This window comes from Syzygium oleosum, unplaced genomic scaffold, assembly GCF_021117445.2.
Source record: "Syzygium oleosum isolate NSW1041296 unplaced genomic scaffold, Sole_v2.1 Sole_v2.20, whole genome shotgun sequence".
In the NCBI taxonomy this organism is placed as follows: domain Eukaryota; kingdom Viridiplantae; phylum Streptophyta; class Magnoliopsida; order Myrtales; family Myrtaceae; genus Syzygium; species Syzygium oleosum.
This window is the reverse complement of record NW_026607504.1, coordinates 6,325,429-6,340,439: the sequence shown is the minus strand read 5'-3', so window position 1 is coordinate 6,340,439 and position 15,011 is coordinate 6,325,429. Positions and strand designations below refer to the sequence as shown.

Here is a 15,011-nt window from a genome sequence, read left to right as displayed (position 1 = left end):
TCACTTCACACACAAGAAGCTTGCCCATAAGACATCAGAGACTATTGAAATAAGACTCTATCACTTACCTCCTAATCAAAGTTTGAAGGCTAATTTGGTTGATCAATTTTAAAAGGGTTTATTTTAGCAAAAAAATATTTAAAAAGAGTGAAAAAAGGGCCACAATCTTCAAAGAATCTGTTCGAGAAGTGCTTGAGAATCCATAATTATCTCTGACGGAATCAAGCATATTGGGACCGATCCCACATTTCCATTTTTATCACCAAATATGACATAATCATTCTCTCACTCTATATAAACCCCAAATCTTGTGCTGCTCTTACCAAACCTGCACTACATTCATCTTCCACGTTTTCTTCTTCTTCCTCCTCGTCAAGAGAAAGCTTCCATTCATGGCTCCAACCAAGGCCGCATCCGATCTCTCCCCCATGTCCGAGAATGGCTCCACGCAGCACGTGATCACATTGGACAGCCAGGGTCGGACCTTCTCGGCCAACGGCCACCCGTTCCTCTCTGGCGTCCCCGGCAACGTCATCACCACTCCTTCGCCCTATGGCGGCAAGTTGGCGGCAGCTGCTTCCCTGGGGTGCTTCGTGGGTTTCGACGCCGTCGAGGCCGAGAGCCGGCACGTGGCGCCAGTGGGGAGGCTGAGGGACATCCGGTTCATGAGCATATTCCGGTTCAAGGTGTGGTGGACGACTCACTGGGTCGGATCCAACGGCCGAGACCTCGAGAGCGAGACGCAGCTGGTGATGCTCGAGAGGTCGGGTTCAGGTCGCCCGTATGTGCTGCTGCTTCCGCTTCTGGAGGGCCCTTTTCGTGCTTCTCTTCAACCTGGTAAAACAATTGTTTCTCTATACACTTTGTGTGGATTTGTAGCGACTAAGAACTATATAGACCCGAAAACTATAGAGCCACTTATCGTACAGACTTACAGTGATACCACGTTAACTTGTTCTAAGAACCCCATATGCTGTCTGAGTAAAAGACCATCAGCGAGGGCGACAAGTACTTTATTAAGTATAGTCCAGAACCGGTTCTTTATTATATTGCATGAAACAGCCTAGCTTACACATGTTGACTTTAAGCAGAGGAGGCATGAACTCGAAAACATTTGTTGTTCACCACCTACGTATTTAGCAGCTAAGTAGTAAGTCCCCTATATATTGTGTTGCGCAAAAGGAAATCGTCAAGAATGGTTAGTACGCATTAACAGGGTCATTAATTAGGTAAGTGATTTTAAAAAGTCAAAATCAACCCAAGAATTGCAAATCGATATGGACACTTCGTAGAGTTCATATGGACTTATTGTGGAAATAGTGCTGGTAATCAATCTAAAAAATGTGAATAGTATATCATGCTACGGTCCACTCAAAGATTGGTACTTCCGTATATGGATTCTCTCCCTAAAATCCGAATTATACGTAATCTAATGATTTTTCCTCGTTAGGTGACGACGATTACATTGACGTTTGCATCGAGAGCGGCTCGACCAAAGTCGCCGCGAGCAAGTTCCAGGCCGTCCTCTACATGCAGGCAGGCGAGGACCCGTTCACCCTGGTCAAGGACGCCATCAAGGTGGCCCGGGCTCACCTGGGCACCTTCAAGCTCCTCGAGGAGAAGACCCCTCCGGGCATAGTGGACAAGTTCGGGTGGTGCACGTGGGATGCGTTCTACCTCACCGTGCACCCTCAGGGAATATGGGATGGGGTCGCGAGACTTGTCGAGGGCGGGTGCCCGCCCGGGCTCGTCCTGATCGACGATGGGTGGCAGTCCATCGGCCACGACGCAGACCCAATCACCAAGGAAGGCATGAACCAGACCGTGGCCGGCGAGCAGATGCCCTGCAGGCTGTTGAAATTCCAAGAGAACTACAAGTTCAGGGACTACGTAAGCCCGAGAGGGAGGCGCGGCGGACCCAAGGGAATGGGGGCCTTCATTAAGGACCTTAAGGAGGAGTTCGGGTCTGTGGAATATGTTTACGTGTGGCATGCGCTCTGCGGGTATTGGGGCGGGCTCAGGCCCGAGGTGCCGGGCCTGCCGGAGTCCACCGTGATCAAGCCCAAGCTGTCGCCCGGGCTCGAGATAACGATGGAGGATCTGGCCGTGGATAAGATCGTGAACACCGGGGTGGGGATGGTCCCGCCGGAGCACGCGGATCAGATGTACGAGGGGCTGCACTCGCACTTGGAGTCCGTGGGCATTGATGGTGTCAAGGTGGACGTCATTCACGTGAGTATTATTTCTCTATACAACTTCTCTTTGGAATTGTTTCCTTGAGTTATTAATGGATCCTCTATTATTGTTTTTCACGCGACGATGTGCCTGTATCAGTTGCTGGAAATGCTGTGTGAAGATTATGGGGGGAGAGTAGAGCTTGCCAAGGCCTACTACAAAGCATTGACAGCTTCTGTCAATAAACATTTCAAGGGAAATGGTGTGATTGCTAGCATGGAACACTGCAACGATTTCATGTTCCTTGGCACGGAAGCTATTACCCTTGGACGTGTTGGTATGTCGAGAGCCGCACATCGGTCTCCTATTCCAATTATGTTGATTTTGTTTTTTACAATGGCCATTGCTTCAATTCACTGTTGCTGATGTTCAATATAGGTGATGATTTTTGGTGCACCGATCCGTCAGGCGATCCGAAAGGCACGTTTTGGCTCCAAGGGTGTCACATGGTGCATTGCGCGTACAACAGCCTGTGGATGGGCAACTTCATCCACCCGGATTGGGACATGTTCCAGTCGACGCACCCGTGCGCCGAGTTCCATGCTGCTTCTCGAGCCATCTCCGGTGGCCCTATCTATGTGAGCGACTCAGTTGGGAAGCACGACTTCAAGCTGCTCAAGACCCTCGTGTTGCCTGATGGATCCATCCTGAGATGTGAATATTATGCCCTCCCGACTCGGGATTGCCTCTTTGAAGATCCTCTTCATGATGGCAAGACCATGCTCAAAATATGGAACCTTAACAAAGTAAGATTGCGATGATCATCAGTTGACTATTATGGTTTAACAAGCTTTAGCTTCTAAAATGTTGGACAATTCCTAACAATTCCAAGTATGCCTAAACTATCGACTCGGTTTCTTTTGAAAAAACTTCGCGGTGATCTCACATAATGCTTTGTTCGGCTTTGCTTCCAACAGTATACAGGGGTTGTCGGAGCATTCAACTGCCAAGGAGGAGGATGGAGTCGCGAATCTAGACAAAACCAATGCTTCTCCCAGTTCTCACAAATGGTGACCTCCAAGACCAACCCCAAGGACATTGAATGGAACAGTGGCAAGAACCCTATACCCATTGAAGGAGCACAAGGATTTGCCATGTACATGTTCAAGTCCAAGAAGCTGTCCCTCTCAAAGCCCTCTGAAGACAGAGAAATCTCACTGGAGCCATTCCACTTCGAGCTCATCACCGTTTCTCCGGTCGCAGTCTTGACCGGGAAATCAGTGCAGTTTGCTGCCATCGGCCTGGCCAACATGCTCAACACCGGCGGAGCTATTCAGTCCTTGTCCTTTAAGGGCGATTCGGTCGAAGTCGGGGTGAGAGGAGCAGGGGAAATGAGGGTCTACGCCTCCATCGAACCAAGAGACTGCAAAATTGATGGGCGCGACGTCCCTTTCGAGTACGAGGAGCGCATGGTCATTGTGCAAGTTCCATGGACTGGTTCTGGAAAACTGTCCAAGGTTGAGTACTTGTTCTAGAGATGTAATGTGACCGCCTTTATCCTTATTACTTTGTTGACGAGTATGATGGCTATGGGGAACAATGTAAGCCCACTTAAGTTTTACTAAATATAATGTCAGACGACAGCAGTTTCCTTTGAGTCCAGTGATTTCTAAGTCTTTTCTTTTTTGGGGAGAATATGTCACATACTCTGAACCTTCTTTACTCTCGTTCTCACAAAAAGTTTGAAGTTTATTCCAATTTCCATCAAAGTTTTCATCCTTCAATTTCCACCCAAGGGCGTAGCATTATCCTTCATACAATCACTAGAGTTCTGTTTGTGATGAGTGAACATTATGATATAACGTTTGCCATGCTTTTTCTCTGTTTCAATCGGTCACAGGCACCCCCGAATTTGGATCCATCTCATAACTCCATTTGCTATACGAAAAATGAAAATATTTTCAAAAGAATTTATTTTCAAGGAAAATGAATTCAATCCCATGCTTGTTTGTAATTTGCAAATAAGAGCTCGGCTGCTGGGGACCGTGGGACGTACACTTGGATCTGAAGCACGGCTGCTACAAACTTGAGCATGGGTGGGAGGTCTCGGTACTCAAGCTCGCTCGACCCTGGGAGACCCGTGCGTCAAGGTCGGTCACTGACTAGGCCTCGAGGGACCCGAGCCCGAGTGGCGGAGTCTGGTTATACCTTGAAAACTGATTTTTATTTCTAAAAGAAAAAGTCGAATTTAATCATAAATTTTCCATTTACTTATATTCCGTTCTCATTTTCCTGAACAATTCAAACGTCGGAGATGAAGAAAAAATGCTGCTCAACAGTAGATTTTAGGGAGTCCACAGAAGTCGTCCCGGACCCAATGGTTGACGAGGTTGGTTTTGGAGGTTGCTACAGGGTAACCTACGTAATTTACCCGCATTGCAGAACAGAGTCGCCGAAATTATCACACTGCAGCGATAGAATTGCCATGCGCCTGACCAAGAAATGCCCAGACAGCAACATGGCTTCTGGCTTCAAATCATCGTATCAATAGAAGAACCATCCTCGGACGTATATTTCCCTAAGGAAAAAGCATTTAATTCATCCAAGCCAACCGGCCTATATGCCATTCCCACAGAGTTCTACTCAAGAAATCAACCCAAACTGGCATGTGTGTGGGAAAGGATACTCAAGTGTTAAGCAGTCATTTGAGCGTGTCAAGAATCGGCATATTTGAAAGCTAAGCAATACAGCTTTACAAGAGCGGGTATGAAAAGTGTGAACAGATAAAGCAATGGAGACAATTTGAATTACAATAAGTATGCACAAAAGAGATGGAAACAAGGTCATAGATAGAGCTAGGCAAGCAAGAATAACAATACCAAATAGAGCCGTCACTCACGAGCACGACAGAAAAGTAAAGGGAGAAGGGAGAATTAACAAAGATACAGAACATTCACTGCGCGAAGAAACCTGATCTCCAAGAAAATGGCTCCCTTCAGTGAAGTCACCACGTCACGATGAAACTGTCAACTGTATAGAGATGAGCATTGCAGTACCACGTTATCGACCGAACCATCCTCTAGGGGGCTGGACATCTGAATCATTCATTAACTTGTCTAGCACTATGTTCAAATCCACGGGCTGTCCATTCTCCGTCAACCTCCGAACAGTAGCCCTAACCTGGTCTCTTGAGAAACCCATGCTCGTCACTTTGTCAACCACATCATCTATAGGAACCCTGTTTCCAGTTCCACTCGAACCTGAGTTGCCACTAACTGCCGATGCGGTGGGTAGAGCATGAGGAAGTACCCGAGCAGTTTGAAGCTGTGGATAACCACTTCCGCCACTCTGCGAATGTTGCTGAGATTTCATAGGGGAGCTACTACCATACTGAGGAGCTCCACCATACTGCATCTCACTAGGCCCAGATGGATGGCTGTATGGCGCAGAAAATCCTGAACTAGACCTGCCGGGTGGTGGCTCATACATCTGTGGGGAAGCCCCATAAAACTGTTGGGGCGGAGGAGGCCCACTAGGTGGCTGAGCAGGGGGCTGATGGAGGCTTGATGGGTAGGTCTGAGATGGAATGTACGGTGTCTCTTCAAGATGGTGGGGTACTGGTGGTTGAGGAGGATTTACCGGTGCCATGCTTGGGTGCTGTGGCGGTGGAGGTGGTGGCTGCGAAAACTGAGGTAGAGGGACTGTTTGGTATTGGTGATGAGGCGGACCTGCTTGAGGTGGAGGTGGAGGTGGCCGCTGGGTGGGAGGAAGTTGGAACTGCTGATTTGAAGCTTCTGGGGCTTGAACCGGGGGTGGGAAATAAGGATCACGTTGAGGAACAGGAGTAATCTGTGTCTGAGGAAACTGATTTGGAAGCTGAACTGGAGGTGGTAGATTTTGTTGAGGAGGTGGTGGTGGAGGAGCATTAGGGGTGCGCAGAGCAGGAAAAGGTTGTTGAAAACTAGCAGGAGAAGTCTGCTGAAGAGATTGCTGAGGAATGGATGGCACCGGCTGTTGGGAATCCACATGTGAAGCCTTCTGATTATCCTGTTGCTGATCTGCCTTGGATACTTGCAGTTTTGTGAGCTGAAACTGAGCCTCCATTATTTCTTGTTTGTCTTTTAACACCTGTACCCCTGCTTGCACCTGCATAGAATAGACGGCCATAAGCCAGGAAATTAGAATGTCCTCAAACTAAGTAGACCAAAAATAACTCATCTACTTTGCCCGCAATCAAGCCATCGCTCATAACATAATTTCCAAGTCCTTCGCAGATTTACCATTTGAATCTAGAATGTGTTACACAGACCAAGCAGGACAAGGAAGCAAATATGGAAAACTTACATCTCTGAGAATATTCTCCAACTGTCTCATTTTCCCATCTGTCGTCCCATAATTGTGTCCTACTGATACCTTCAAGTCATCAACAGACTCCTCGAGGTTGCGAGTTCTGCTGTCCAGCTGAGTCAATCGTGCACTAACACCTTCCAATGCATGCAGCAGGCTATCAGCATGCTTCTTCATTGTTCGATCTATCTCAGACACCATTGATGCATCAAAGCCATGCTGATCCTTCTCAGCAATGATTTGTGCAGGTTCAAAGGAATCCAGTGAACTATAGTTCTGTGAGGAAAAAAAAAAATGGGGTTCCTCTGCATAAATAAGCCAGTAACTTCTAAATAATAATCTTAAACACAACCATAACATGCTATTCAATTGTTCATGGTGGAAATGTCAATCAATACATGCTGGACACGTCAACAATATACAAACACGATTCAGAGAAAGCCAGATCAGATAATGTAATCACACCTTCTTTCTCCTTTTTTCCCCTACAAGCATCCGTGCCATTGTTACTGTCTTTTCTTCTGAGCTTCATACAAGAGTCCATGACCATTTCCCAAGAGACTCCTCCCATATACTCCCCCCATTTTAATTTTTCATTTTGTCTTACTGTACTAAACACAATCCTCGGAAATATTTAACTTAACTAAAGATTTACAAAGCAACAGGAAACCTGTAGCCATGCATACAGCCAATGTGCAAAGAGACTCCAACATAATCATAATTAACTAAGATCCTCAAGAGACGAGAATTGTATAAATTCTCTCTATATAGGACAAACTCTCTCCCCTTGCAAATTCGAACAACATAGACTTTCACAGTGGTTTGCAACTAACATTAATACTCGAATATTTCCTTCTCTCCTGAAACGTTTTATCAGAATTCTTCTTATATCAGATCCAATCACTTCCCTTATGTAGCCCGTAAGTTTCCTAATTTGGTCAAGTGACCGCTACGACTAAACCATGGAAGCCCCTCAAGCATGCAATTAGGACTCCTAGTAGGAACCCCGCAAACATACTCAATTCAAAAGGGAGTCTAGCGCCTGCAAACTTCTGCAACCTCTACTCACCAAGGTCACGAACTCTATGATAATCAGAGACTCGCACACCAGTAAGAAGTTCAACCAGTCCAAACACCAAGGTTAAAGAACCGCAAGCATCTCTCCAGTTAGTTAACAATATCAAATCACTTAGCGCAACAACAACATCATAATCATTCAACTATGCTCAATATACTCAATCACGCAGCACAAAACCTATCTGAATCACATTCACAAGCAAAGCACAACTGAATTCGAGCATCACAGGAGACCAGATCATTACCCGGACAGGCGCGGCGTTCGCGCTGACCTTGGAATCGAGGGAGCCCCACGCCCCCCTAGCCGATCCGCCGTCAAACCCAAGCGCCGGCGAGTTGGAGGAGACGGCGACGGGGCGAATCGGCTGGAAATCGTAGCTCGGCACGATCTCCTCCCTCTTCACCCCGTCGTCGCCGCCGTCCACGCCGCCGTTCCCGGCGGCGTGGTCCCGCTCCTCCTCCTCCTCGGGATAGTGGTGGTGCTGGTGGTGGTGGTCGCCGGCGAGATCGATGAAGTCCTTGCTGGGCGCCGACCCTTGGGACGCGAGATCCATGATCTGCTTGTCCATGAACTGCGACGTGTTCATCGGGAGCCCTCGCCGCGCTTTCGACTCCGGATTCGAAGTCCTGCGCACGCAGGAGAGGGGGGGGGGGAAGAATTTGGAGGTTTCGAAGGGAGGGGTTTTATGGTAAGGGGTGGGTCGGGTACCCCTTTTTTGGGAGCTTTCGCGAGTGGTGTTAGGCAAGGTAAAGAGGAGGAGCTTATGAAGAAGACGACGCGTTCGGGTTTCTTCAAGGAAAAAAAGAAAATGATTTCAGTTCTTTTTCCTGTTTTTTCTTCTTGAGCGAGGTGGATGGAAAATGGCACAAACGAACCCTATTATGACCGATACGTAACGTGATCTCTAAAAATAACTTTCAATTTATTCAATGCGATATATTAATTTTAGCTTAATGTGTAATGTGATTTCTAAATTTTTAATTTACTCAGATGTGCTCGGATTCGTGGTACTTATTCAATTCGGTCCCTGGACTATACAAAAAATGTTCAATATTGTCCTTTTATTAATTCAAATTCAGAGACAACATTAAACATTTTAGTCTGAGCATACAACAAATTAAAAATTTCATGAACCACATTGCACATCGAGTTAAAGTTCAGCGACATCATTGAACAGATTAAAAGTTCGGAGATTACTTGCACACTGAACTAAAGTTCAGAGAGTACTAAAGATCATATTGTAAATTGGATCAAAGTTCGAAGATCGTTTGTGTCATTTTCCCTTTTCGACAACTGCGTGGGCGTGGGCTACGTAAGGTAAGACTTTGCTTCTGGGCTCATACGGCCTGTCGTAGAAAAACGTGTCTGGGCCCGCCCCTTGAAAAGGCCCAAATTACAAAAAGGAACCCCAGAACTTGTACCAAATCACAAAAACGACCCGCTTTTCAAAACGAAGGAGCATAAAATAGCCTCCCAGCTTCTTAACACGGTCAGTACGAAGCCACCAGGTTGTCGTCGCCTCCCTAGTTCAGCTCTCAGAGGAACTTCCCGGGGCACCGTCGCCGCGCCTCCGCTAGCCGGCCAGTGCGCACGCGCACGCAGCGTACGGAGCAGCGCAGAAGCACGGCAATCGACGGCGATGGCGACGGCCTCGATCGTAGCGCTTGACGACGACACGGTCCGCAGCATGTCGATCGGAGCTGTTTTCTCCGACTTCGTGAGTCTCGATGCTTTCTCCTCGATTCCTTCCGCCGAATGGGAATTTGAAAATGGCTCGAACGTCTGATTTTGTCCTCAGGAGAGTGTGTGTGCGCGCGCGCGCGCGCGTGGTTGCGTGGCGAGTGCCTAATATGGGTTTGGAAATGATTCGACGGTTTTAGGGTCTAGATTACAGCGAATTGCAGTCGAAGTATGGTTTGTAGTTGCAAGCGCCTTTTGTGTTGGTGGTTTATCCTCTTTTTGTCGTGGATCAGCGGTGCAGAGTTAGTCGGTTGTCCGGAGGAAAAGTCGACTGCTGGATATTCTTAGATGTTGTGAAGGGTCATGTTAATGATTCTTTTCTTTTTTCGATGAGCTCATTTGGATTGACGCCTCGATTTGTTCGCCAATATATGTGTTCTGAAGCTCTTCAAATCGGTCTTTTTGGTGTTTCCTTCACGTACGATGCGTTGGTAGCGAAAAAAAAGAGTTCTTTAACGCGGCCTAAGTGAGAAACTTTCCATCGCCAAAATGACGTGCAATGTGGCCACAATGAACTAACTTCTGAAGACATGTGGTGGTTTCTGAAGAGAGTTGACGAGTGATGTGCGAATTTTTCCTTGTAAAGGTTTGGTAATTCCTTGTAAAGGTTTGGTATGAGCTTGATCCGATTGTTATCCTGCTCGCAGGTTGGGAAAATAAATTCGCTTGATTTTCACCGGAAGGATGATCTTTTGGTCACAGCCAACGAGGATGATTCAGTGAGATTGTATGATATTGCAAATGCCAGGTGAGTTTGCTCTTTAAAGCCAGAGGCTCCTTTTCTTTCCGAATGTCGGAATCGCATTTTGATGCCTGAAAGCTTATTTGGAAGATATCCTTATGGTTAACGTCCTTTGCTAACTTCCTTGAGATGTACTGCTCTGTTCAACGGTGAAACTCGAGGTGTTCTCTCTGTAAGATTTCTTCAGTAAAACAGCTTGTTCGTTGATGAGCTGCAGGTTGCTCAAGACAACCTATCACAAGAAACATGGCACTGATCGCGTGTGCTTTACACATCATCAAAATTCCATCATATGCTCTTCGATGCACAACTTAGAAACTGGAGGTCTGTTTTTTTCCATGAAATGGGCAGTATGCTATCTGATTCAAACAGTAATTTTCAGGAAGGATAGTAACTATTTCTTTTTCTTTGAATGTTCAGATTCCTTAAGATATCTATCAATGTATGATAACCGATGCCTCCGCTACTTTAAGGGACACAAACAGAGGTTTGAGTTCTATATCTTCATTATTAGCAGGAAGAAGGAGCTAATCTAGTGCTGTGATGGCTACTGGCCTGCTATTGTATTCCATGTTCCTATTTCGGGTAGTTAAGCATGAGGCTGTTTTAGCTATCTAGTGTTGTTGATACTTGTGATTTTTTTCCGATGTCATCTATCTCGAGCTTTTTCTTCAGATCTTGTTATAATGATTCATCTTTCGTTTCTGCTGTAGAGTTGTTTCCCTGTGCATGTCTCCAATCAATGATAGCTTCATGTCAGGCTCTCTTGACCACAGCGTGAGAATGTGGGATCTCCGTGTGAATGCTTGCCAGGTTGGTTGCTAGTTTCAGAAGAAAAAAAATTCAATGGCTAAAGTTGAGTTGTTGACATAAGTAGAGCTAATGGAATCAAGTTTGGTGAGTAGCATCGACCAGAAAGAGTCATTACTGGAACATGTTAGCTTTAATGCACATCCTTTGGATTATAAGAATACGTCAGGAGTCCTGACTAGCTTATGAAAATTTATCAATGTTTGCTTTTACCTGTTATTTAAATGTTTCCACTTTCCAGATGTCTTTCCATGCAAATGAGTCTTTAAAATCTTGAATTTAGACATAGAGATTAAGGTATTTTTAGTTTCAAAACCAAATGGCTTGACATCTTTCTGTTAAATGTATTGAGCTTGGGGATCATAAGTCTGTATTTTTTGACATGTGTTATTCAAATGAAACTGTGATCACGAATAGTTTTAAGATGCAATTATATCCATACTGATTTGTATCCTTTCCTAATCCTCTTTCTGCATATGTCTAGATAACCACATAACAACCAATAATTTATTACTTACCCCCTTTTTTTTCGCTTTCTTAGTCTACCTCAATTCATTGTGCTTAAATGTTACGCTTGTTAGATATTTCAAAATTTAGGAATCAAATAAGATCTTTAAATTGTTGGTTGTAAATGCACAATTCTTCGTGTGCAGGAATTCTAGTACATATTTAATGCATTGTGTATAACATCCTATTATACTAGATAAGCCCAAATATGATAGTCTAATGAAATTTATTGCAAGATCTTTTAATGGTGCTTCTAGTTGCATCCCTACATGTGGTGGGGTTGGGGTAACGTGGGTGGGGGACACAGACTTAGAAAGATAAATGTCTTACATTATGCTACAATTAAGATTATTTTTAATGTTCTAGTTGGAGTAGGGTATCACGTCAATATTGAACTCAAAGTTCTATTGACTAAACCCTAGCATTGTATAGATTGAAAAAAAAATGAACATGAATTCTACTAAAAGTAACGCATAAAAGCTGCAATACAGTCCTCCTTGCCCGTTATAGTTGCAGACTATGATGATGCTTACCTTTGTAGTCTCCAGGGAATTCTGCGTCTACGTGGCAGACCTACCGTTGCATATGACCAGCAGGGCCTAGTCTTTGCTGTAGCTATGGAAGGGGGTGCTATCAAATTGTTTGATTCACGCTCTTACGACAAGGTTGTAATATTTTGTAATGAATTATTACTTCTTAATAGGTGTTTTGGAGTTCAGAGTATTGATCGAATAGTTTTATGGTATCTTTTCCGTCTTGCAGGGCCCCTTTGACGCCTTTTTAGTCGGTGGAGATATGGCTGAGGTCTGTGATATAAAGTTCAGCAATGATGGAAAATCAGTGCTATTATCAACCACAAACAACAACATCTATGTTCTCGATGCATATGCAGGAGATAAGGTTGTCTTCTTCATAAGTCATCCTTGTTTTGGAGTTTTGCCCATGTTTTGGTTTAATGCAGTTGTCATGCATCTGTTGACTCTTTTTAGAATCATTGTGATAGGGCTTGGCCCTCTTTTCTGAGTTTTCACCTTTCCTGTAAATACTTATTTGCAAACGTGCACGTCTTGCAGCAATGTGGATTCAATTTAGAACCATCTCCAAGTACACCGATAGAGGCAAGTTTTACCCCAGACGGCCAGTACGTTGTATCAGGTATTTTTTCAAACTTTTGAAATCATGGAGATGTTCAAACCATCTGTCCATTCTGCAGAACTTAGAGGAGACTATCCAATTACTTGTCACTATGTTATTGTAGAAATTTCAAGATCAGGAACATATTTTGATATACATGAACCTATAGGAGTAGAAACTCGTTCTCCTCAAACCCATGCTAATATCACTTTACGTTTGTACAAGGCTCGGGAGATGGAACTTTGCATGCATGGAATATCAGCAGGCGAAGTGAGGTAAATTCTTTTGTTCTGTGTGACTAGTAATCCAATGCTCTCTTTTCTCTTAGAAGAGCATTTGGTGGCACCAGTAAAGCACACAAATAGCTAAATTTGAGTTTCATAGCTGAAGAAACTTGGACAGTTTAGGACAATCAGCATGTCTATCTGAGTGACCTTTATGGCATTTCTTAACAACCATTGTCATTTCTTCATTATAGAAAAGTGTTAAACTTCCTTCTTGAAATAGTACTTTTAGTTCTAGCATTGCATAACAAAGGACGACATAGCCAAACATGTGTTCACGCCATCTCATCAAAGACTAAAATGGGAAAACTCAATAAACGCTCCCTCAAAGAAATGCCATGATAAGAAATTTATTTCACCATTATATATACTAATTATAGTGAATATCTCTCTCGTTGATCGTAGTTCAATTAGCGAATCTGGTGCAAAATGCGAGAGTTCTCGTCTTAGAATAAAGCTGACATTCTTCTTGTGGCTTGATCCACCAGGTAGCATGTTGGAATAGCCATATCGGTGTCGCGGCATGCTTGAAATGGGCTCCTCGTCGGGTCATGTTCGTAGCGGCATCTACTGTCCTCACTTTCTGGATTCCAAATTCCGAGCCCGAGCTTGCTTCCGCCAAAGGCGAGGCTGGAGCTCCACCAGAACAAGCATCCCTGTGATGCCTCCATTTATAGCTCTAGGCCCTACCATGAGCTTCTTTAAGCGAGCAATAGATCTGATGATATGTTGTAAATCTTCTCATGTGCCTGGCATGAATTTTGCAGTTAAATACTAGATTAAGCTAGTTTCATGTTCCACAGAACAAATTGACCTCCCCTCCTGTCCTTTAAAGTTACAATTTTCAAATGCTTTTTGTTTGCTTTCTTCTTGATTTTGATTTATTCTGATTCTTCCCCGAAAAGGTGAGAATCCATGAGTGTTAATTTTCTTTGAGTGGGTTCTCCACTGATATCCAAGTTCTTGTGCACCTTCGTCATAGCTTTAGGCAAAACCGCAAGTACTCGATGAATTTACGGTTTCCTCATGACATGCACGTTGACACCAATCTCACTGCTCTGATCTAAATTTTAGATAGGCCTATCCCTTCCATTACAACATTAAGTTCTTCGAACAACAACACACTCGGAACCGAACCGAACCTACGGAGCACATGGGAAAGTTAGAAGAAGACCACACGACGGTAAACGAAGTAATAGGCATGAATAAAGCAGCCACCGAGGTGTCGCTCGATTCCTACACTCGAGAGCCATCTCGCTCATTGTTTTGGCTTTGCTTCTCCCTCTCTTCTGTTTCGGCTCCCGAACGGAAACTTGTTCCTCATGCACACCCTCTCCTCACCGTCTCCCCACCTACGTGTGCATCTCCCTCCCTCTCTCTCTCCACTATAAAACCACCGCACCTTCACCTCCAACTTTAACTCTCTCCCTCCATCTCTTATCTCTTCCTTTCTTGTCTCTCTCTCTTTCTCTCTATCTCACTTGTGTCATACAGCTCCGTTCAGCCACCGCCCATGGCGGACCGCGACAGGGACAGAGACCGTCCCCACCAGCTCCAAGTCCATCCGCAGCACCGCTACAACAGCGGCCCCGGCGGCAAGGGCCTCATGCCAGACGGGGGCCCGTCCGCGGGCAAGGTCCTCGCGGTCATGACAATGCTCCCCGCGGGGGGCATCCTCCTCGGCCTCGCCGGGATCACCTTCGTCGGGACCATCATCGGGCTCTTCCTGACTACCCCGCTGTTCATCATCTTCAGCCCCGTGCTCGTGCCGGCCGCGCTGGTGGTCGGGCTCGCCGTGACGGGCTTCCTCACGTCGGGGGCGTTCGGGCTGACGGCGCTGTCCTCGCTCTCGCGGGTGGCGAACTACATACGGCAGGCGACCGGCACGTCGCCGGAGCAGATGGCGGAGCACGCGAAGCGGCGGCTCGCGGACACTGCCGGGCACATGGGCCAGAAGACGAAGGAGGTGGGCCAGCAGGTGCAGAGCAAGGCCCAAGAAGTTGGCGGCGGGGGCGGTGGAGGGAGGACTTAAGAAAAACGACGGCTCCATCGAGTAGAGTTCAACGAGGAGTGAGGGGAGCAACTAACAGCGTGCATGATGGGGTTTAGTGAGCGATCATTCAGGGGTTGCATGTAAGGGTTCGAATGAAATCAAGAAGAAGGGATGAATAAGCAAGTTGTTCTTTTGTATTCA

General features: G+C 45.6%; 4 protein-coding genes across 4 annotated transcripts; 3 read left to right on the top strand and 1 right to left on the bottom strand.

The window, feature by feature from the left end:
• Positions 1-312: 312 nt before the first annotated feature.
• LOC115670122 (probable galactinol--sucrose galactosyltransferase 5) lies at positions 313-3,832 on the top strand. Its single transcript, XM_030591313.2, has 5 exons — positions 313-837; positions 1,451-2,232; positions 2,335-2,512; positions 2,614-2,981; positions 3,153-3,832. The coding sequence occupies exons 1-5, from the start codon at positions 393-395 to the stop codon at positions 3,708-3,710; spliced, it is 2,331 nt and encodes a 776-aa protein (XP_030447173.1). The 5' UTR covers positions 313-392; the 3' UTR covers positions 3,711-3,832.
• A 1,108-nt stretch (positions 3,833-4,940) lies between these two features.
• On the bottom strand, positions 4,941-8,285 carry LOC115670330 (protein transport protein SEC31). Its single transcript, XM_030591585.2, has 3 exons — positions 7,845-8,285; positions 6,520-6,798; positions 4,941-6,321 (listed from the first exon to the last, which is right to left on the bottom strand). Exons 1-3 carry the CDS (start codon positions 8,184-8,186, stop codon positions 5,236-5,238), a joined length of 1,707 nt encoding a protein of 568 aa, XP_030447445.1. The 5' UTR covers positions 8,187-8,285; the 3' UTR covers positions 4,941-5,235.
• Positions 8,286-9,168: 883 nt separating this feature from the next.
• Positions 9,169-13,676, top strand: LOC115670536 (protein ANTHESIS POMOTING FACTOR 1). The gene is made up of 10 exons (XM_030591849.2): positions 9,169-9,317; positions 9,988-10,088; positions 10,300-10,406; positions 10,503-10,569; positions 10,796-10,895; positions 11,948-12,064; positions 12,162-12,299; positions 12,473-12,554; positions 12,759-12,808; positions 13,306-13,676. Exons 1-10 carry the CDS (start codon positions 9,240-9,242, stop codon positions 13,477-13,479), a joined length of 1,014 nt encoding a protein of 337 aa, XP_030447709.1. The 5' UTR covers positions 9,169-9,239; the 3' UTR covers positions 13,480-13,676.
• A 540-nt stretch (positions 13,677-14,216) lies between these two features.
• LOC115670459 (oleosin 18.2 kDa-like) lies at positions 14,217-15,011 on the top strand. Its single transcript, XM_030591744.2, has one exon. The coding sequence runs from the start codon at positions 14,331-14,333 to the stop codon at positions 14,847-14,849; it is 519 nt and encodes a 172-aa protein (XP_030447604.1). The 5' UTR covers positions 14,217-14,330; the 3' UTR covers positions 14,850-15,011.